The sequence below is a fragment of the Haplochromis burtoni genome, unplaced genomic scaffold (genome assembly GCF_018398535.1).
Source record: "Haplochromis burtoni strain Fernald_Lab_line unplaced genomic scaffold, NCSU_Asbu1 Contig_36, whole genome shotgun sequence".
Classification (NCBI taxonomy): domain Eukaryota; kingdom Metazoa; phylum Chordata; class Actinopteri; order Cichliformes; family Cichlidae; genus Haplochromis; species Haplochromis burtoni.
The window spans coordinates 2,499,515-2,522,399 of NW_024582397.1; the positions used below are offsets into that span (position 1 = coordinate 2,499,515).

The window sequence follows — 22,885 nt, forward strand, 5'->3', positions numbered from 1 at the left end:
AAACCAACATACTGATCGGATCGTTGTCTGTCTACAGAAAGATTTTGGTGTTAACCAAAAAGATATTCATCTACAATCTCAATGTAACTGTAATGCCCCAGAAATTATGATGGATTACAATTTAATTTATTTTATAATATAGTACCATACTCCATTAAAGGTAATTAGTCACCCTTGAGAAACTGACATATGTTGAATGGTCACCACAGAACATCATGCTCTGCAAGTCCACTGATTAAGGATGTAGGTTAATTTTGAATTTAATTCAGAAGGTTTCTGAATCTAGCTAAGCCCCCTCTTTATTTATACAACACTTTGAAACATGTTTTTGTGTCTTTTTGAACCATATTGCTCTTTTATTTGCATAAATAAAATAACATCTGACTTAATAGAGACTTAAAGATCTTGCACCCTAAGCAAAAAATAAATAAAGAAAACATGTGAAATGAAAATTTAGCATTTGTACCTAAACCTTAATCCTTCAAACACAGTGAAAATGTTTACGTTCTACCTTTTAAAATAAATATCTATACAAAGGGATTTAAAGAAACATTTAAGAATCAAAATAGATCACCACTACACTCTAAAATATAACCCAGTTTAAACCTTTTTGAAAACAAAAGTAGAAAATGTAAAAGCCGAATTTATGTTATGTTGTGCTGGACTACATACATTTTCTTAGACGTACCTAATGAAATGTCTGTACCATATTAAAATGGTTTCAGTGAGCCTTGTTTACATAGGCAAACTATTCTTTTCAAATAGTTTATTTATGTCAGGTTTATGTAAGAAATGAAATCCCTCTGTAATATAGTGGCTATGAATCTCAGCTAGCTCTTGCAGCTTTACAGTTACTTTAGCATTTCAGCTCAGATGTTTCAAAAGTTTGCATCATATATTTATGTGATCTGGAAGTGATTCATTTGACAAAATTACTTTGATGCACATAATAACTTTAGGTTCAACTGAGCTGCTGAAGTTCAAACTGCTGTCAAGCTGTATTCTCTGTCGGATGCGAGATTAACATTGCTGATTTCTGTTCATTACCACAGACACACAAAAAAAAATGTGAGCAACAACTGTCAACATAATGTTTTGCTGCTGATGTGTTTTAATTAATGCACATGCAATAAGAGGTAGCAGTTCACACTCATAGACTAATTGCAAAGTTAACCTTGGTGAGGACTAGAGCTGGCTGATCTATCCCGGTTTCGAGCTCATTATAAGTCACGCTGAGCTCTTGGTGTTTCCCGTAGGTGGTTCATCTCGACAAGGAGGAAGAAATGCAGAAGCTTCCTCTTCAGCCTCCTTATTACGACATGGCACCCTCTGAGTCGACCCCCTTCACCGATAAGCCGGTGAGTACTGATGCCATGAGCGGAGTCACGTGAGCTTCACTATGGAGGGGTCATCCACAGCTGCTGCCTTTGGTCAGTAGTAACTGCTGCTGAAAGGGTGAATATTTGGTGAGGTTCTGCTTGGTGGTATTGTAGAACTGATTTACAATGAACGGTGCTTCTGTACAGTCACTGAGGAGCTTTCATTTTTGCTTGTCTGGTGTTATGAGTAGATGCTGACCAGCAAATCCACTGGGCGGTTTGACTAAGCTTCTTATCTCATCATCAAAATCAGCACCTCTCATCTTCTATGTAAACCTGGCCAGCCGCCATCCTCTCTCTTTCTCTCTCTGTGGACGATTTCATGTTCTGACCCCGACGGCCTGCCCTCTGCCTCACCTCCCCTACTCTTCCTCTAATCCATCGTAATTACTTGTGGGTTTGCCAGGCAACCGTCTGCAGATACGTTACAGTGTGGTGCTCCACAGTACATCATCACCCCTGAGTCTTAACTGTTGACTATGAAATGTTTGACTTGTTGTATCAGATGCCTCTGCTAACTGTGGGGAAACCTCCCTCAGTGGCACAGATGCTTGAGAGCACTGAGGGCTTTATTTGCTTTGGCAGCATTTCTTTCTGAGATGAATTTAAAAAACAACAACAACCAGGATTTTAGACAATTTGTGTGGATGTGCAAGCTTCTGCATGTTGTGTGTGCTGGCTGAAAACAAAATCATTTTCAGTGTGTCTCTTGGTAATGTGACAATTTGTAACCACACAATTGCTAAGTTTCTTTCTTTCTTCAGTCTCAGTTTTACTTATTTGGTAAGCAGTGTCGTGCAAAATGCAAATTGCTCAAATGCGTAACAACACGTGGGTATCAACTGTATCTTAATGAGATCCACTTTTAGCTCCTTAGATTTATGCCAGTATTCCTTCACAAATCCAGAACCATTTGGAAAGTTATTTTAAATTTTGATAATTAAAGGTTAAGCTGATATGTTGACTTAAGTCAGGTTGTATGTGTTACCCTTGTGCATGATGGAACTTCACAATTCAAATTAAAAGCCACATCAGTGTGACACAACTGCTGACATGCTATTCTCTATTGTTTCTATGCTACCCATTTTCTGGCTACTTGAAATCATGACAAGATATCAGTGTACAGGGCCTGCGGTCCTTACAGCCTACAGACATGTTTTAAATAGTGCTGCCAGCGTTAATCTCGTTAAAATGGCATTAACGCTATAACCGCATTAACATGCCAAATCTCTGTTAGTGAGTTAGCGCGTATCGCCCTGTGCGTGGGGCCGCATGGCGTCAACGCATTAGCGCGGTTAGCTCGTTAACGTGTTAGCGCCGTGCAGCCCCATGCACGGGGCGATCCGCGCTAACTCGCTAATGGAGATTTGCCGTGTTAATGCGGTTATGGCGTTAACGTCATTTCAACGAGATTAACGCTGACAGCACTAGTTTTAAGATAAAAGTTCCTGTGTTGAATATTTATTAATTTATTGATGTCTGACATTTTGTTAAAAAAATTATTCAGAACTTTTGAAATTGCATCTTATACATTCTCACTTATTGAGGACAGCAATTCTAAAAGCCTATTTCCAAAGTTTAACTATTAAATGCAAGACTTGTTTTTATACAAAAACTCCATTCATAACGTAGAGTGACTGTAGCTTTCCAGATCGCACTTATTTAAGTTGGGCACTAGTCTTGCAATTCCTATTGCGGGTACTTTTCAGACTTTTAACCTAGAGAAACAAACTTGCAGCAAATAAATCAGAAAACTTCACTGCATTGTCAAACTCTGAATATACATCATCTAAGCAGTGAAGGTCAAAGTAACTCAAAGGCATTTTTAAATGGAAGGAGGCTTTAAATCTATAGTGTTCAACTGTTTCAGAGGATTAATTAACCTTTTTTAACAATTTAAATGTGGTCTGCATTTGCTTTCAGTAAGAACCAATGAACTTAGAGCTGGGTGTCACTGACAAGGTCAGTAATTCAGAAATTAATCAAGCACGCCAGTAAAAATCTGGAATCCTTGAAGTATGGTTTTAGAGTAAACTAGATATTAAATATACATTTTTTCTTTCTCTAAAGTGGATATCTTTTGAAGGACTTAAATCATCGTAATTTAATTTAGAGTGTTAAAGTAAAGAGCCTGTTCTATTCACATTTACAGGTCCGTAGTTTTGTTTCAGGTACTTATCAGAATAGGTCTACCTGTTTCAGTATTCATAAAACAGAATATATCAGTTTCATAAAACTTCTGCATAGCTGTCACCTGGCATTAAAACCAGCTTTTCAGATCCAGAATAAGAAAACTCCTTTAGAAGTCACACTGTTTCACATTCCACAAAATTACCTATATCACAACTATATAATTTGTATGTGTTTAAAAAAAAAAAGCTAGCAGAGTTATAGGTCTCACTATAGCACAAGAGACTGCATTAAAACACAATGTGTTAGATATATTTTCTGGTTTGGGTCCACTTGTCCTGTTAGAGGAAAGGGTCACTGTAAATCAATATAAAGTTGTTCTATGTGATCACCTCTAACCTCCTATGAAACATCTTCCAGAAAGACAATGCCTCAATAAACTGGCTCTAGTAGTTTACTGAATAGTTTTTTCGAAGGATCAAGTCATATGACGAATTTAGCTTTCAGTCACCAGATCTCATCACAAACAAACACGTCTTTAGACGTCACTTTTTCAAAGCATCGGCAAACATCCGCAGCTCTACAGCCTATTGTTCTGAGGACATAAACACACACACACAGACACACATATACAGTATACATATCTACACAATTTAGAGGTAGCAGAAGTGACTCTAGCAGGTAAAATAAAAGTGGTGGACTGTGAGACAGCTGAAATAATGTTTAGATTGTCTCTCTAACCAAGTGTTTCCCAACCACTGGGCAAAAAATGATCAGGTGTGCCATGGAAGATTATCTGGTTCCACCTAATTAGTACTCTAAGTCAGCGGTCCCCAACCTTTTTTGCGCGACGGACAGATTTACATCCGACAATGTTTTCACAACGTTTTATTTTTTTTGTATTTATTTTATTTTGTTATGTTTATCTACCAAATACATACAATAAATATAAATAATAAATATATATACAATAAACAAATACAACCCTGAAAACCATAAATTTCACACCGAGTCTCTTGCGGCCCGGTACCAAACGACTCCGGTCCGTGGCCTGGGGGTTAGGGACCGCTGCTCTAAGCAATCGGCGTGAGTCACAGGTGCATTCTCTTCCACTAGAGGGCAGTACAACTGCTCTAATTAAATAGGTTGCCAACTGCCAGTAAAAGAGAAGAAGACTGAGAAGAAATTACATAATAGTCAAGCTGTGAGACCATGCATTGCATAATAGCAATAGTTAAATATTTGAAAAGAAAAAGTAATCAATCTAACCTGGGTCCTGGAGGAAATTCTGACCCAGATAAAGGCCCTAGCATGAGTAGTGCTCAGAAGAAAGCAAAAAATGGTATATTGCGGACAAGCTGAGCCAATTCTGCTATACCTGGTGCGTTGGGGAAAATGATCAATATGCTTTTTGTGAAATTTTGTGTTTGGTGGTGTGCCGTGTGACTTTTCTAATGTGATATATGTGCCGTGGCTCCAAGGTTGGGAAACACTGCTCTAACCATTAGGGTAAAAATGCTTTGTTACGTTCTAAGCCTAACTAACTCATGCATAATAGTACAAATAATAAAAAAAATAAAAACCGCACTGATGTTATATTGATGCCACCAACTTCAATATATTAGCCTGTCAGCTAACCTTGTTAAAACTGCTTTGCATTTTTGGTGCACTTTATAAATGGCTCATTCTCACCGAACTTGAGGGATAACTCAATTACTATCATTCTTTTCCCTGGGCGAATTGATTTTGATTTTCTGTGTAGTTATTCAAGGATATTAAACTATCATCTTCAATTCTATGCTCAAAGGGACTGGATGTTTAATTCAGATAATCCTTGGACACCAAGGGTAGATCTTCCTAAGATTTATTTCTTATCTCTGATAACATTCCACTTAAATTGAAGTTTAGGGCTGCTCTTAAGATGAATAGGGTATCACTGAGTTTTTCAAAACACTATTTGTGAAAGACATGCATTGACTGCTGAGCGTCGAGTGTTACTAATGATGATTCTCTAGGGGCAAAACACTATCTGCCAATTTTGAATGCAATGTGGCTGTAATTTTCCCCCTGATTGCACTCCGGTCATGACAAATACTCTCGATATTTAAATATCCAGTGAGTGCAGAGTGTGAGCGGCGGGGAAATATGCAATAGTGGAGAGATTGCAAAGTAGATTTAAATTATTTACAGGAGATTCTGTAAAAGCTTCCGTCATTTCTACGTAATCTTTTCTCAGATGGAATTAAAGTACATTGATGCAACACGTATCATTTCATTCCATTTCTCGTTCACAAGTCTTTACCACGCAGCTTTAGATGTGGTGCATTTGTGCTTTGCATTTACTTAACCACTCTTAATTTTACTCCACTGATTTCATTACAGCAAGCATTTTGTTTGTGGGTTGTACAATCAGTTCAGAGACACTTTGAACCCTGTTGTTCTGTTTTTAAAAAACTTACATTTTATTTCATCATCATTGCCTATCTGAGCTCTGTTTAGATTGTTTATTTTATTAAAATAAGGAAAATCAAATAAATCCATTTTCACTTTTCCTACATAAGATACATTTTTAAAGGGGGCAGAAGATATTATGTTGGTTTTCTACAGTTTTCAGCTGTTTTCAATTGATAAATGATAAACGAAATCACCTTTTTTATTTTTTGTAAATTTTTATTAATGGAGGAACAACGTGTTTTGTTTTATTGGATTTGGATAAAGAGCGTTCAAAGCTGTCATTGTCATTTATTGATCACCCCATTAAGGTCATTTGCTCAATCATCCACTTGGCCAATTCCTCATCGAATCAGTCATTGGATTTGTTTTTTGTGCTCAGTGGTCGAATTCTAGTTGAATGAAGGTCTTTGTCTATGTTTACATGCACACTGAAATATCAGCACAATGGAAGCCACACAAGCATCTCCATTAACTCGCTTCTGGGCTTTGCAAGTATCTCCATGTGCCACAGGGTAACCGTGGTTGCCAATGTAAACAGTTAATTCAGACTGTGATCAGGACACATTTATTAGTTTCATTGTAGTCTGAAGGATTACATGGACATATGTTCAGTATAATCCAGGCATTAGAGCTGCGCGTGCCCGCGGTGGGTTTGGCTTGTTTTGTGTTCATTTCCGTTGGAATCCAGTTTTCATGACTATCAAATGTACATGATTTCCTGGATATACATAGATGAGCTATGCACACATAATCTTAAGAAAAAAAAATAGCAGCTGGACCAAAATATGTTCCTGTTGCACATGCCAACACTTTATGGATAAATATGGAAAAATAATAGAATAATGGTATGTGCATAGTAAACAAAGATTAAGTTCTTTTCCATCTCTAATTTTTAATTTAATATATAATAATTTCCCCACTGTTGTGAGTTTCTGTTCAACGACTCCATTGCTGGCTCGTCATAATAATTTTCACCTTTCACGTTTTCTTTTCCTCCCCATGCGCACACATTTTTCTTTGTCTTCCACTCTAACACTGCTGCTCACACACTCAAAATGTCCCCACGACCATTCAACCTTCAGCCATCAATTTTCTCATCTGTCTGCCTTTCACTTGCTCTCTCCCACTTTCTCTTTCTCTCGTCAGCTTTCTATCTTTTTCACACTCTCATTTTTTTGGCTGCCTCACTCCTCACACACTTTCGCCTCTCTTGTCTCCAGAACTCTGGCCACAAGGACTGTGATGTCCAGTATGCGGAGCTGGATACTGCAGCTTTGGCCTCCTCTCCAAGCCCACGAAGCTCTGCTCACACTGGCCCTGGGGATCTTGTCGAGTATGCAACCATCCAGCCTAGCTCACACTAGCGCATGCCATTATAGGCCTTTCCCCTCAGACTTTGGCCTCAAGGTATACAGACCAATGCACTCCATCCCTTCATTCATACCCTTTTCACATGCACTGACCTTCCTTTATATGATCCACATGGTTCCCTTGTCTACCTTCCTCTTCAGCCTTGGTCATCTTTTGATATCCCCCATGTTGCTCTTCAGAAAGTTTGATTGAATCAGAGTGATTTTTAGGGTGTCATTTAACACAACAGCACTCGAGCAGAGACGTGTGGTGCAGAAATTGAAAAGCACATTGTAGTGAGAGAATATAAGATCAGCCACACAAGTGCTCTATAATTTTCACAAAATGTCATGCAAAATATGGCTCGCTGGCAAAGACAAAGCAATTTTTAACTCCTTTTCTTCATGTTTTCTTGATGCTCCTTTTAGTCTCTTTATGCATGAAGTCTGATTCCAGAGAAATCTGTAGAGCATTCCTGTCCATAATGTGCGAGATTTAGCAGCATGACTGTTTTGCATGAAAAACGTTTGGGATTTTGATCATCTCTGGTCTTATAAAAACAAAATGAAATAGTTCTTTAGTGTGTTTTTATGTCACTTTTTTGACTTAATGGCAAAATAATGTAAAATATTGAAGATATCATATGTAAAATGCTTTTCTGAGCAGTTGCGCACACGCCAAAGGTGGTTGTCAAGTGATTATGACACACTTGACAGCCCTGATTGGTGGCAGAGGAAACATGCTCTCATCTACAAGACTCTGCTCTGATGTCTGATCTGTACCCAAATCAAGACAGCTGGGAGAAATCCTTCCATCACATGCAAACAGTCATCTACACCACTTGAAATACTCCTTATACGCATACAGGAAAGTGGGACAGGGGCACAAATCGCCGTGCTGCTAAAGTGGTTAGACTGGTTTCTGTGTGTTTCTGCAAGTTGTTGTTCAGCCAAGCCAGGAGGCTTCAAGGTTAAAGGCATGAAGAGAAGTAGTGCAAAGTGTGTGTTCATAAAACACTGTTGCAGGATTTACTTGTTTTTTGTTTTTTTTTTCCAAATTTTAGCTAAATGAGCTAAATGTAGATATAAAATGCATTACTGCACACTAAAGCTTTGAGAAATCACATCTTAAAATGAATGTTTTGCATTAGTTAACAAAGCTGGAATGAGAATCTTTATGTGATAACAGAAGCACCATTATTACTACTTGTTGCCCTAAACTGCAATTTCAGATTTACTATTGAAGTAATTTGCAGGTGTGACATCTCTAGAGAGCAAAATATTTAAAGCTACATTAGGTATTCACTCACTGGCAGCCCCAGATGGTATCAGGAGATACTGTTTGAATTTTGAGCAGCTAAGTAGCCAGAAATCACAGGACGTGATGTCCGTAAATAACAAACACTTTTCTCAACCCAGACGCTCTGTGATGTCTTACACTAAAACAAACAAAAGACGACAATAAACAGAGGAGTCTAGCTTGTTGCCAGGAGACAAGAAGCTGGGCTCATCTACTTAGTTCTAATTATTTGCCCCTTGATGACCCAATGTGACAACAAGGGTAAATTAAAATGTGTGCCATCAATAAATAGACCCACACATAACAGTTCAGTTAAACTAAAAGTTCTGTTGTGGAAGAGTTTGTCTGTCAGTTTTTCAGCACAATAATAAAACAACACAGAGAAAATGTGCTTCAGTTTGACAATTCAGATGGAACACATTTATTTTTTTGAATGTAGAGTAAACTAGCCTGTCCCTGCAAATGCAGAGCAAACTTTGCATTGCATAGACTGGGAGAGTGACAATAATTTTACTATAAAATGTTTTTATGTATTTATTTAAATTTCCTAATTTATTCCATATGTCATCAGACATGTACAATGACAATAAAATGCTACTCTGTTCTATTCTTTCCTAAATTATCCAATGGATTGTGCCATATTCTTAAGCCATACTGCTTTTTGGGGGTTTTTTGCTAGTAAAACAAGAAAAAGAACAATTATAACAAACTTGAAAGTCAGTATTTGCTATCACCACCTTCATCCTTCAACATAGCCTGAATGAACTTATACAAGTTTTCTTGTCATTTTTAAGTAGTCTTCAGGTATAGTTCTCCAGGGTTTCTGAAGTGACTTCCAATGTACTCTTCATTGGATGCTGACCATTTTTGGCTCCATTCTCTGTCAAGATGATCCCAGATGGATTAAAAGATGTTGAGGTCTGGGCACTGTGTTTCACTCTGTGCCCAGACCTCTGTGTTTCTCTCCAGGCATCATTTTATTTCACTAGTACTCCATGCTAAAAAATAAACCCATTACCATTTATACTCTTTCCAGATGGCTTTGCATGGTAGGTAAAAAATCTGATGGAGCCCATAATTCCATCAATTTCTCCAACACCACTGACTGAAATTCAGCCCAAACCCTGACAGAGATTCCACTGTATTTTAAAGAGTTACTATAAGTACTGTCCATCGGCTATAGATAGTTTTGAAGGCCTGACACTTATTCTTTTGTGCCCCACTTGTCCAGTTTCCTCGCACTTTATAAGGACACACTGTACATCAGGCGAAGGCATGCCAAATTTCCAGCTAGTAATGCTTTAGCCATCATCTTGTTGGTGCAAAAATTGTGTTTCTGTTTTTGTGCATACTTTTTATCTTTGTGCATGTTTTATTCAACTGATGAAATGGACAAAAATGTTATTCATAGTTAAGTAAGTTGTTTGTAATGTATGTGACACAAAATGGGTTCATCCCTTGAGTGAGGTGCCATTTTTATACTGAAATATTTTAATTGGTCAGTTCTAGGTGGCAAAACTAACAAAAACAAAAACAAGGACTGCACTGAAAACGAGAGAAAAAGCAACTAATGTCCTATCCTTCAAAGCAAGGCATAAAGAAATGATGATGGCACTTTTGCACAGTGTTGTATTTGTATGTATTATTAGTTTTTTCTAACTTACACTGTTTGGACAAAGTCTGAAGAAAGTACTATAGTGATATTTCTATATTTCTACACAGGGAGCATAAAACTTGTTCAAATTTGTTCTGAGTGAGTGCAGAGATGGCCAGAGATGTAACAAAAAAGATTGTACTTGCATTACGCATTTTATATTAGCAAAAGAGAGAGAGAGACGACAAAGGATTACTTCAGGCAAGCAGTCATGCAATGCAGCCCAGCCCAGCAGAGATTGGAGAGTGACAACAATAAACTACCAACAAAGTCGGGGCCTACAAGTGAATGTCAGGTGGGGGCAAGGCTAATAAAAAGCTACATAACAAGCAGCCAGTAGAGTATTAGTAGCAACTGTTTGTAAATTACCAGACAATTAGTCTAGCAGAAGCATCAGTAGCACTGACAGTTTAAATACACATTATTATTGCAAGGGTGCACTAAATGTACTGAGAAATGGTCTCATGTATTTGGAGTAAGATTTTAAGCCTAAGAACCTATTTGCATAAGAGAAAAGAAACATAGTCTATTTAGTGTAGATGCCGGTAAATATTTAAATGTGGATTAAAACCAGTTGAAATTTGAAAAAAGATAGCATTATTTTTTTTTGTTACCAAATAGACAATATATCAATAAAATGTGCTACTGCACCATCCTGAGATTAAGGCTAAATAAATTACAGATTTCAATATTCTTGCATACAGTACCCCGGCTTTGATGTGGAGCCAAGTCTTTACTAACACCCAAGACTTATCTTTGGTATTAAACCTTTGGCAGCTGCATGCTGGAAGAATTCGTCCAAAAAATATCCACAGTTAAATACAATTATTTCTGGTTTTGGGTTCTCAAAATCTTTATCACACTCACATCCTGTAAGTGGAAAAATGTAAAGAGTGTATTAGTTTTATGGTAGAAAGAAAGAAAGAAAGAAAGAAAGAAAGAAAGAAAGAAAGAAAGAAAGAAAGAAAGAAAGAAAGAAAGTCAGTCTTGTGTCAAAGTATCATAACTTTTAAAAATATTGTGAATATTGTGGCCAGTGGTATCCCTCTGCCTCCTAGTAGATGTAGTTTTCAGTAGATATAGTATCAAAATCTTAGATAACATCTTACTTGAATCATAGCATTCACAAGAGTTTTAGAAAACCTGACCTCTGACCTTTTCCACTGTGCAAAGTGACTACCGAGTAATGTCTTTTGTAAGTCATTTTGGACATACATTTTGGTCCACTGAGGGGGTTGTTTTGTATTTCCAGGTGTCTTTTTTTTTCTACATCTGTTGAACGTCTAGTGTTGAGGTCCGTAGGACCTCCGTGTACTGGCTACTAATAGTCCAAATGTGTTTGTTGTGGACATGTTTTCAGTGCCAGACTTTGACTCATTTTAGACCTTGTTTTAATGCTGCTTATATAGTCTTTGTAGGCCCATGTTTTATTTACTGAAACAGTTATGTGTGAAGGAATGCAGAGTGATCAGCAGACGTCTCCAAGATGGCGCGGGCTCTTGACACTAAAAAAAGTGAGCTTCTGCATGGAGCATGTCCCGAGTTTCTCAAAGGCAGTTTGCAAAATGTGTGTATCGACAAAGACTGTCGAGCAGATAATCCAGTTCATACACACTTGCACAATCTTCTCGTACTTTTCATCACAACCTCTCTCAGTCTTGCTACTGATCACAACCACATTTACTTCCTCTTAGAAAGGTCTTCACAAGAAAACAGGATACTTGTAAAAATGAACCAAATATAATGCAAATGCTCTTTTAAACTTGTTAAACATATCATATTCCTTTTAAAAGGAAGCCTAACATTTTTCTAAATATTTTAAACATTTTTATTTTATATTTTAACATGGATTTCAATGTTTTTAATATTTCAACACATAAATGACATTTTTAAACTGGTTACAAACAAATAATTTGAATAATTGAAATAAAAGAAACCAGTAGAAGAAAAACAGCAAAATGTAAAATAACCCCCCAAAAATACCCACATGTACTTTTTTATACATAACCCATATTCAAATGTATTATGTTGATAAGAACAATATTGATATTAATCATTAATCATGTAAATTTCTTGCACCTGTCATAGACGTCCAGATGATTTCCAGAAAAATGAATAAGTCCAAAGTTCAAGTGTTGAGCATCACACTGACATTAAAGTTGTTTCATGGTTGGACATCTTGTGGACCTAGTTTGGACATCGTATAGATGTGCCAAATTGGTCATGGACCGACAGACCCAATGTAGACATGATCCGCACATCTGACGTTCACTGTTTAGTGGGTTAGGTCGAGGTCACTGAGACTCTGACTCACCCTTGATTTTTAGTGGAGACACTGAGGGTATCATTTTGAAAACCCTGAGTGTCTTTCTTCTCGAGTTATTGCATTCACAAGATTTTCATAAATCTTAGACCCTTACCGCCCGCCTGCCCAAAGGGGTGATGACTGAAACCGCTGTTTGGTATTTAATGGTTATGAAATATAGACACAAACGCAAAGGATTACCATTTGTAGTGTTAGAAGTGTGTAATCATAATAATAACATTTTTACAAAACTAGAAGTCAACGCATTTTTCCAGCACTGGGCAAAAACAGTAGATTACAGTATCTGAAAACTGGTATCTGAGCGAAACAGATTATTGGATCTGTTCAACATTCACGTTCCACAGTTCTGAGACAAAGCAGAAAAATTAATGTTTATTGATTTACTTCTTCTGTTAGTTTATATAACACGTTCAGTCAGCAGCTCTATAATGGATGGCCCGCTGTTCCAACATTAACTTCTCTGGGGAAATGCCTGTTGACATTCCCTGTTTGTAATAAGCCTTGTCTTGGCTGGCTCCAGTCACGGGGTTACACCATTCAATAAAATCTGTGTTTGCTGAGCCAGAGACTCAACCACTAGTTTATATCCAGGGTGACAACATTATCATTTCATTTTCTGCCTGTGCAGTTCACCTTTGGCCTATGATTTAGAAGTAATCAGTGAAATAAATCAGCGAACTGTTAATCACAGCCTGATTGTATTTTTCTAGCATCCGCTGGCTTTGACAGAGCTATTACATTATCAGATATGAAAACGTATTTGTGCCATCATTCTCCAAGGTTATGTTATCTACTCTTTATATACCGGTGCTTAAAATGACTTCAAGGTGAATCAGATTTCATTTAGATTAGCGTTCATTTTTTAAGTATGCACAGGTGATGGTTCTTTTTGTGCGCTTTCGCTTTACATTTAAACAAAGTTAGAAGTCTGACTTTACTATGAGTATAACCCAATTATAGTGAAAAATAATTTAAATAGCTTTTGAAGTTTTACATTTCAAATGCTTGTTTCCACTATTATCCAAATCCTCCAAAACACTTCTTGCAATAGTTTTGAAATAATTGTGAAACTGGTAACACAATTAGCTTTGTTTTTTATTGTTTTCATACTGTTTGTTTGAACAGAACCATACTGTCAAAGCTATTGATGCTCCTTTTTAAAAATATCCACTTAATTTGACCCTTTCTGTTTCCTGATGTAGTTTATGTTTATTATGTTTAAATACAATAGGGCATCTTATGTGTTTGTTGTTGTCTTCTTGTTCTTCTTTCTGGCCTTAGCTGTCTGGATAGTGATGCTAGACAAAACCAGCGCTGGTAGGCAGGCTGTGGTTGTCTTTCTTTTACACTGCAAACAGTGCATGTTTTTTCCTCAAGGGGAATAAAATGATACTGGAAGTTTAAGTGAACTCTACAAAACCATAAATATCAGCTGTATTACTGTGTTGAATTACGGACTTTTGACAAATGTTTTATTTTGGAGTGAACGTGGCCTGAAGCACAGATGCTGAGCAACATGGGAATAAATCAAACCACAAGGGTCAATAAATCCAATTACTCTTCAATTAAATGCTGGAACGAGTAAGATGTGTAATTTGTGAAACGATGGATCAATGGTGACTGATGGTGCAATGTGCAGCGCTCTCCGAAACAAAGCATGTCGACTTTTAATGTGAAACAGCTCCAAGAAATATCTTTATTTTTTCTTTATAAAAAGGAAAACATACACATTCTACTTCAAGCTTACTTTAAGCTTGTAATGTTCAGTGTAACAATTTTAGGTTAATTATTTTATGTTAATTATTTTAATTCACCCAGCCAGTGCAATGCAAGGTACTACAAACTGTAATAAAAATGTCAAATTAAGGTGGTTTAAAGTAGCGAAGATAAAATTAATCATGGTAGCCTGAAATAAGGGACAATGGTACAATCTCAGTTCATGATCAAATCTAGTGAAGGGAAAGCTACATTTAACTGCAGATGTACTATCTCTGTTTCATCAAATGTTCAATCTGCTTCTGCTCACATGACAGAAAGAAAGAAGAGCATAGGTATGTTGAAGATTTTCAGTTGGCTTCTGTCATCTAGCTTAGATGCAGTTTCAGGGTTTGAGAACAACCTTGTCTCATTTATAGACTTTCTGTGTCTATGAGTGACCCTTATCCCCGCCTTAATAACGTATACAGACTACTACACACTGTCGTTCTGACCTATAGCACCAGAACTAGGCTTAAGCAACAAATGCACTACAGTTAAATTACCAAAAAGATAGAATTGAAATAAACACACTGTGTTTCAACTCACTGTTAACTTGTTCTATATTAATGCTGAGATATATACGTTACACTTACAACTATTACCTATAAGCTGTACATCTAAATTTTGAGCTGTACACTCAAAAGTTTCTGGTCAATGTATTTAAGATATATTAAAAAAAAAAGAAACTGTAACCAGTGACGTTATTTAAATGTTGAGTTCCTCCAATATTATTTTATTATTAATTGTTTAACCATTACTGAAAAACACAGATATGGAAACTATCGAGAAGTATAGCAATTAAAAATAAAGAATAATCTAAGCTAATGTTAAGTGTGAGCTTAGGATCCCATTTTTCAGACAGGACTTAGTCAACTTTATTTTTTCACTTCTTGTGGGCAGTAAATACCTCGAGTAATGGCCATTCCTTATTTAAACACACTTTGATTGGGGAAATAACGCTGATAAGTAGGCTGATAAAAATGTCTTGTCTTGTACTCCTTTAAATCTTAATTCCAAAAAAGTATTTTCCATAAATGACCTTTGCATTTAATTTCCCTTCAAAAATCATTACACAGCTTCAGATAGGCAATTGTCCTAAATCATGAAAACTCCTGGGCTGACTGCCCAGCAGTTTAATGGAACTCTGGAATTTGTTAGCAACAGAAAAGATGCTTTCAAACTGGCCTCTATTCAGAGTCACCATTAAGTGGAAAAAATAGCATAAATTTAACAAAAAAAAAAGTGTGTCTATGTGTGTCTGTTTTTTTGTTGCCACCATTTTGATTTAATCTTGAGTCACTGTTAAACGTTCAGTTTTGTGTTCCTGTCTTGATTTCCTTGTATTCCACAATAAGTCTGATCATTTGTAATATTTGAAATCTCTGGTTAGGTCTGTTGTGTGATTTTCATTGTTTTGTTTTGTGCTTTAAGTTCTTCATCCTATAGCTTCCCTTGTGTTTCTATCATTTTAGTGTGTTTTCATGTCTCTGTGTTTAGTTGAATCCTCTTGTCCATTAATGTTGTACTTTAATAGTCAGTTTTCTCTTTTGTCTTGCTTTGAGTTTCCCTGATTGCCTTATGCGTATAAAAAGTTCTCTAAAAATGTTCTCTTTGCTACCTTTAATAAAGGTTTGATTTTTGTTTGCTGGTATCCTTCATTTGAGTTATTTAATCTACAAATTGCAGTGATATTTTAAAGTTCTAAATACAAGCATCAAAGCCTTGCTCTTCCAATGTTCTAATTAAACAGTCTTTTTTTATAATTGAAAATCAATTCTAGAATGTCTGGGACAGAAAGAAAAAATGTCTGGTTAATCATAGCAAGAGTACTTTTCTATGATTTTTCTTTTTCTTTTGCACATTTGGAACTTTCCAAAGACATACAGGGGTTTAATGATGATTCTAAATTGGCTGAAGGTGTGGACATAAGAGTGAATGGCTGTCTCTTTGTGTTAGCCCTGAGATAGACTGGTGACCTGTGCAGTGCATACGTCTTATGACAGGTGCAGACCAAGCATGAAGCATGAATTTGTGGATGGATAATGCAGCTCAAACAAAAACAGGGAAAACAGACTGCCTGCATGGAGTTTTTCTTCTTCTTCTTCTTTTTTTTTTTTAAATATATGGAGGTGCAAAAACAATTTTACAGGGTGTTTGCTGTGACACATAATTTTTAACTGACACATATTTAAATAAATAAATAGCTAAATCAAGACAATTAATACAATAATAAAATACATACCACAATGTTTTTCACCCATCATCCATCCTTCCATCCATTCTCATCCACTTATGTTTCCATTTTAAATTTGTTACATTTTGGTTTCATTTACTTAATCCTTTTGTTGGTCATTGTTTAAATGTACAGAATAACCAGATTAGTAGTTTCCAGTTGTTATCTGCATGCTAACTTAATATTCTTTGTAAGAATCAAATTACTGGATGGTATATAACTCTTGTCTGAGCTCTTTTCTGAGCCCCCTGCCCCCCTGTACTTCTCAAGCTTCTCGTGTTCCATCTTCCTGATGTCGCTGTAGTGATCACAAATGACAACAACATCAGTAAAAAGGAACAGCTAGAGAAGTACAAAGGGCTCAGAGAAGAGCTTGAGAAGATGTGGAAGGTGAAGGTAACACTGGTCCCAGTGGTAATCGGAGCACTAGGTACGGTGACTCCCAAGCTGGACGAGTGGCTCCAGCAGATCCCAGGAACAACATCGGAGATCTCTGTCCAGAGGAGCGCAGTCCCAGGAACAGCTAAGATACTGCAGGACCCTCAAGCTCCCAGGCCTCTGGTAGAAGACACGAGCTTGAAGGATAGACCGCCCGCAGGGGCAAGAGGGGAATTTTTTTTTTTTTTAAATCAAATAATCTCTGATTTATTCAGCCTATAAATTTAGAATTCAGGGTTTTTACTCGTGCAAGAGTGTATTTGAATTAGGCAGGGTGCATTTCTCTTCAAAGGGACAATACCTAACATTGAATCAGACTTTTTCTACAGACGTCTGCTAAAGTTTCAAATCTAAATCCCAAATGTCTTGAGACAAGCCTTTAAGATGGAAAAGCTGCTCCTCAGACTGCTGCTTTTAATTTTTCTTGATATCACCAAGGTCTTTTCTGCACACAAAAGAAATTAATAACGTGACAAAGTAGAAAGTTTTCTTAACATCTTCAGTGGTCCTTGATACTGACCTGAAACAAATAAGCTTTTCAGACGCTTCTGCCAATGTCTGCCGCATGTGTGTCAAGAGGGGTTTACTTGCATGTCTTATGCTGTGAAAAATCCAGTTCACCTTCACGCAAGCTTAGTTCTCACACTGTCACCATTAACAGCTTCCCCTTGCTTTACTATTACAGCATCTTTTGTCTCTCAAAATATCATACATGTAGCAATACAGAGGTTTACGTTATGCTATTTGAAAAATCTTTTTTGTGTGTGTCATTGTGCTGGTTGCCTGCCTAGTAACAGTTCCTCGATGTGTACCTCATGTTTTATCCATTTTACTATATTTATTTGTTCTGCTGGGCTAGCTTTTCATGTAATGGAGTTATCAATTTTATACTTTGTTTTGATGAATGCAATGATTTGTAGGCAGGTTTAAGTCTCCTTCTGGTTTTGTTGCTCCACCTCAATATTTACAGAGTTGGGATCATCGTTTTCGTAGATGTAGAGATGCTTGACGATTATTCGTAAGTTGCATTTTCACTATCATTCTTATCATTTTGTTTTGTTTTTGCATGTCTTCTATTCACCACCTCATTTCATTTTTATTATAATCACCTCACTTCAAAGCACATCCAAGATCTTTTAAAAGCACTATTTAATTTAGAGCTGCTTAAGGTTTTCAGTGATTTCAATTAACGTTCTTTAAAAAGCTAGAAGTTTAATTTCTCAGAGTCCCCCAAAACAGCTCAGTGCTGAGGGCACTATATTCATGACTGGTAATGTTATACTGCCACTAAGGTAATTTTGTTTCTGTGGTGTACTGTGGTGAGTTCATGGCTTCATCTGCTTGTGCTATTTTAAAAAAAACGAATCTGTTGAATTGGACAGGGAGCATCCTGGGAAGGAGTGTCAACAAATGTAACAGCGGAAAACAATTATGATGTTTGAAACTTGACTTCCCACCTACCAAATCACATGTTGGCACACAGTTTAATTTAGTAAAGGGATTGCTGATGGTAATGCAGAATATTCAGTGAGGTAAATCTAACCTGTCAATGTCACCCACAAGTAGGTGTATAATTGCCTTTTCTGTCGGGAAATCGCATTTATGCAGATATTAAAGTGTGAAGTACATACACAACATATTTATTCACTATCAATGATGTTTATAATGAGGATGAACCTAAAAAAAGTGCTAATTAAATTATTATTTAATACAAAATAAATACCAAAGTTGCATCTTTTCTGCCAGCTGAATTTGTTGATTCTAACTCATCGACTCCCAAGTTGGAGCCAAATTCCCAGTTCAAGCATAACAAAGTGACTGACACGCTGAGAAGGTGGACTTGCTGCTCTATCAGAGATCTTAGTGCAATTATAAGCTTTATAAGTAGCACTTAGAGCATTTTATTGTAAAAAGCAGATGAACAATCAGACCCTTCTGACAACATCATGTAACATCAGAATAATGGCTGTTTTTGTTTCATAAAAACTGACAAAAGCAGGATAGACTACAACACCAAAACACTTCATGCTGTTCTGTGTAGACATTTATTTATAAAGAAATACTTTATAAGATGATAACAGCATAAATAATTTGTCTTGGTCTGTGAAATCAGTGGCTCACTGATTATTAACATAAATATAATTTTGTAAGTTAGAGTCAATGAGGTTTGAACCATGTTATGGAGAGTTTTTAAACTATAGACAGACTATTTTTAGATTTTGACAATGCATAATTAAATCTTGTGAAGGTGGTGAAATTAAAAGAAAAAAGTTAAAATGTTGAGGAAAAAAATCAAGAATAAAATTTTGATAACTCTTATCTTATCCTGTATGTGACCCTAATATTTTGCAATTGAAAGATATTTTATTGCTGTATTTTTCTATAATAAAGGATCAGCAGCTTTGTGATTCATGAATATAGGGCCCTCGGTGCAAAGAGTTGTGTTGTGCATATGTGACATGGCAGAAGTGTGACATGCCCAAATCATTTAAAGACATAAAATGCTTGAGTACTTCAAAAGACGCTGCTCTGCTGTGTATGGTTCTGTATTACTGTGAAGTCGCTCAGTCAACTCTCATCAAAAACTTTGTGACCCTGCAGTATTTTCTTCTTTTTTCCGTCTCCACACAGGACTCTGGGAGGCATCCAGAAGAGCCTTTGAACCCAGCTGAATATATGAGCTACCAACGTGTCTGCAACATGGAACAATTCCCCGAGTCTCAGCCTGCTCACCCTCCTGTTACTTTCCTGCCTCAGCACCCTTACACTCAGCACCCCTCCAACGAGCCCATGTACTCCAACACGAGCTTCCCCACCCACGGCCCTCGAGCTCCATTCACTTTCCCAAAGGAGCAATCTGTGTGACATGCCACGTAACTATTATCTCAGCGAGAGGCAACATGATAGTGCCACAAATGCTTCGTGAAAAACAAAGCTCTGCTGAACAGATGTGCATCTATCCCCACCTTGCTTCTGTTTCCTCTATAGGCTTAAAACACTTGTGGGCTTCCCCCTGTCATATGAAAGTGTCCCTCAATCCCCTGTGTATTGTGTGCTGCTTGCTCCACTGAAGCTATAGGGCCCCAGTTATCTCGTGATGTTAGCATCCTCGCCACCAGCTACTCTCTTCCACCACTCAATCCTTTACCCTTCACATGTGCCCACTCATCCTGTTTGCTTTTTATTGCCTCCTCACCTTTGAATATTTTGGGTTTTGCCAACTGTCTGTACAGAATATGCCACTCAAAATGTTTTCTCTATTTTTTTTTTTTTACATCTCCCACAGTGGTAGTGACCTTTTATAGCAACGTGGTTCTTTTGTTTGTATTCTGTTTGTCTGTCAATCATATGCTTGCTTCTTTGAAAGTCATATACTATAATGTATGTGTGATCAGGTGTTTACTGGTGGACTAAAAAAAATATAAGAAATGCCAATTAATTTGTAAAACTAATTATCAATCTGTAATGACATGGACTACCCCTTTAATGATGGTTAATGACTGGGTTGTTATGTGAAGAGGTGAATTGGCAGTCTTTCAGCTGGATCCTTCATTACGTTTCATAATTGCTTTGCTGTTATGAAGTTTGACTGGCTATTTTGGACTGTTAGAAGAGAATGTTATCCTCATTAGCTAAGAAGAAAAACAAAGGGCTTGAGATCCAACAGTACCTACTTTCTGCTCACTGTCCATGTCTCATTATCCTTCCCTTCAGGCTACTGTTATTTTCATTGTCATCTACCAGTAGTTGCCAAAGACATAGTTTTGCTTGGATTTTTTTTGTCCATTTGCTTTCACGCTAGCAATTACATTAAAATTATCTGAAGGGAAATAAAAACATACTTGATTGGCAACTTGCTACGCTTTCCCAGTTTACATTATCCGTTTACCATATGCTGTATTAATCATATCTTTATACGAAAACGTGTTCAGAGGTTGGTTTGAGGTTCATTACTTCATGGGTCCATTCTCAGATAGCAGATGCATTTGGGCCTAATCTGGATGACTTTGTCACCTAAGGCTCTACCAAGTATTGTGTAGGACAGATATGGCCCGCAAATCATGAGCCGGGCTTAGTATGGGTTATAGTAAATATCGTGCTCAAATGTCAAGGCAAACCCGACCCCTGGATCACATAAAGTAAACTTGAGGTAGATTTGAGGCAGGCAGGGTCATTCCTGAATCAGTGAAGTCAGTCAAGGTCAAATATGGTCCATAGAAATCTGCAAATGTGGGCCACAGTTGGACCAAATATTCCTTGTTCTCTAGGTTGCGTTCGTTCAGAGTTATCAACTAACTGGTGCGGGTAAAAGGTGAAGACAATCACATACAAGGGTTGTCCTGGAAAAAACAAATCATGGATAAAGTGAAAAGGCTTTTTCAAGGACAGCCCACCCACTTAACATATTTAAATATTTTTTAAATATGATTTGTACTAATATAACCTAAATAAGTTTAAATCAATCTAAGGAACCGAAGATAAAAGCTTGCTACTGTATTTTTTTAGACAATACTCAGTTATATATGATAACACTCCACATATTTTCATAGTCCATTTTACACTGTTACTTTCAGACCATACATAAGCTAACATGCTTGACGAGCCAATTTCAGGATACCGCCTCCTACACGCAAGCCCTCTAGACACAGAAAATTAGCATAAACTGAAAGTTCACATTTTTTGCCATGTCAGATGTATGTTTGGAAAAAAAATAAAGAAAAGAAAATACTTGTGTTTGTGCTCGATGTGAAAAAAAAAACCTTGAGGTGTTGAAGGTAATTTAGTGTTTACTCTTAATGGTGATGGTAAATGGAATAGAGTAAAACTTGTGAGACTTTCTCCTGTGCTCACCTTGTTGTCTTGCAATGGCTTGATATGTGTGCTAGCATTTAGTTTAAGCAGTGGTATCTGGTTTGAACCACTGAAGGAGTTTGTTATCGCTGTACCTGCTGTGAGAAAAGACACTTACACACATCTTTGTCTTTTTGTGACACATTTAATCTTCAAGAGATCCTTCCTTTTTTATTATTATTATTATGATTATTATTAGTATTATTATTATTGATAAGTACTACTACATACTATATAATATGCTAGAATTTGGGCTTTACATCCATAAAAAATATATACATTTTTACTCTGTTCCTTTTTGATGTCCTGACAATGATTGCCATGTTTTGATTTGTGTTTTGTAAGACTGTAACATTTTGTTTTATTACTATTGTTTTTGTTTTGTTTTTGTTTTTGTTTTTTTACAATTTACAATATTCATATACAGTAAAGGAAGCCTACATCACATTTCTTTTGACATTCATTGCACATTTGTGGAATAGTAAAACCCAAATAAATATTATGATTATAAGCTCTTTTGACTGAAATAATGAAAGAAAGTTCAACAGTTTAACCTGTTTTTCTTCTATTTGTTTTTAGAGATTTGAGTTATGTCGATGTAAATATTAACAATGTATCTGATGTGTGTAAAAAAAAATAATCATGCAATTTAACATTAAAGTTCACAAACTAAACATTATTGCTGTTTTTATTTTTGTTGTAACTATTGCCAGTACAACACGTTTTTTTAGTGTTTTACTGTCACATATACAACTTGGGGATGGGGGGAGGCTGCAGCTTACTGTTCTGAGGCAGGAGGCAGGGAACATGCTGGGCAGGTTACTGGTTTATAGCAGAGACAATATCCACACCACTTTCGATATAATCACCATTTAACCTAACATGCATCTTGCTGGACTGACTGGGTCCATACAGGCATAGAAAATCCACAGGCTCCTCAAAGAAAGTCCCTAACCAATCAGGAAGTTTCCTCACCTTGGTGGAGAGAAAGAAAAAAAAGAAAGAAAGAATGA

General features: G+C 36.7%; 1 protein-coding gene across 5 annotated transcripts in view; it reads left to right on the forward strand.

Annotated features, from left to right (window-relative positions):
- nectin1b (nectin cell adhesion molecule 1b) overlaps window positions 1–22,546 on the forward strand; it is a 157,365-nt gene extending 134,819 nt beyond the window's left edge. For 2 of the 5 annotated variants that reach the window (XM_005936810.3, XM_005936811.3), the window contains 2 exons: window positions 1,257–1,358; window positions 19,653–22,546. In XM_005936810.3, the coding sequence (XP_005936872.1) occupies window positions 1,257–1,358; window positions 19,653–19,886 (336 nt within the window). In that variant the 3' untranslated portion in view covers window positions 19,887–22,546. Of the gene's footprint in view, window positions 1–1,256; window positions 1,359–7,183; window positions 7,371–19,652 lie in introns of all 5 variants that reach the window. The other 3 variants (XM_005936812.3, XM_005936815.3, XM_005936813.3) reach the window with 3 other exon arrangements.
- Window positions 22,547–22,885: the final 339 nt, after the last annotated feature.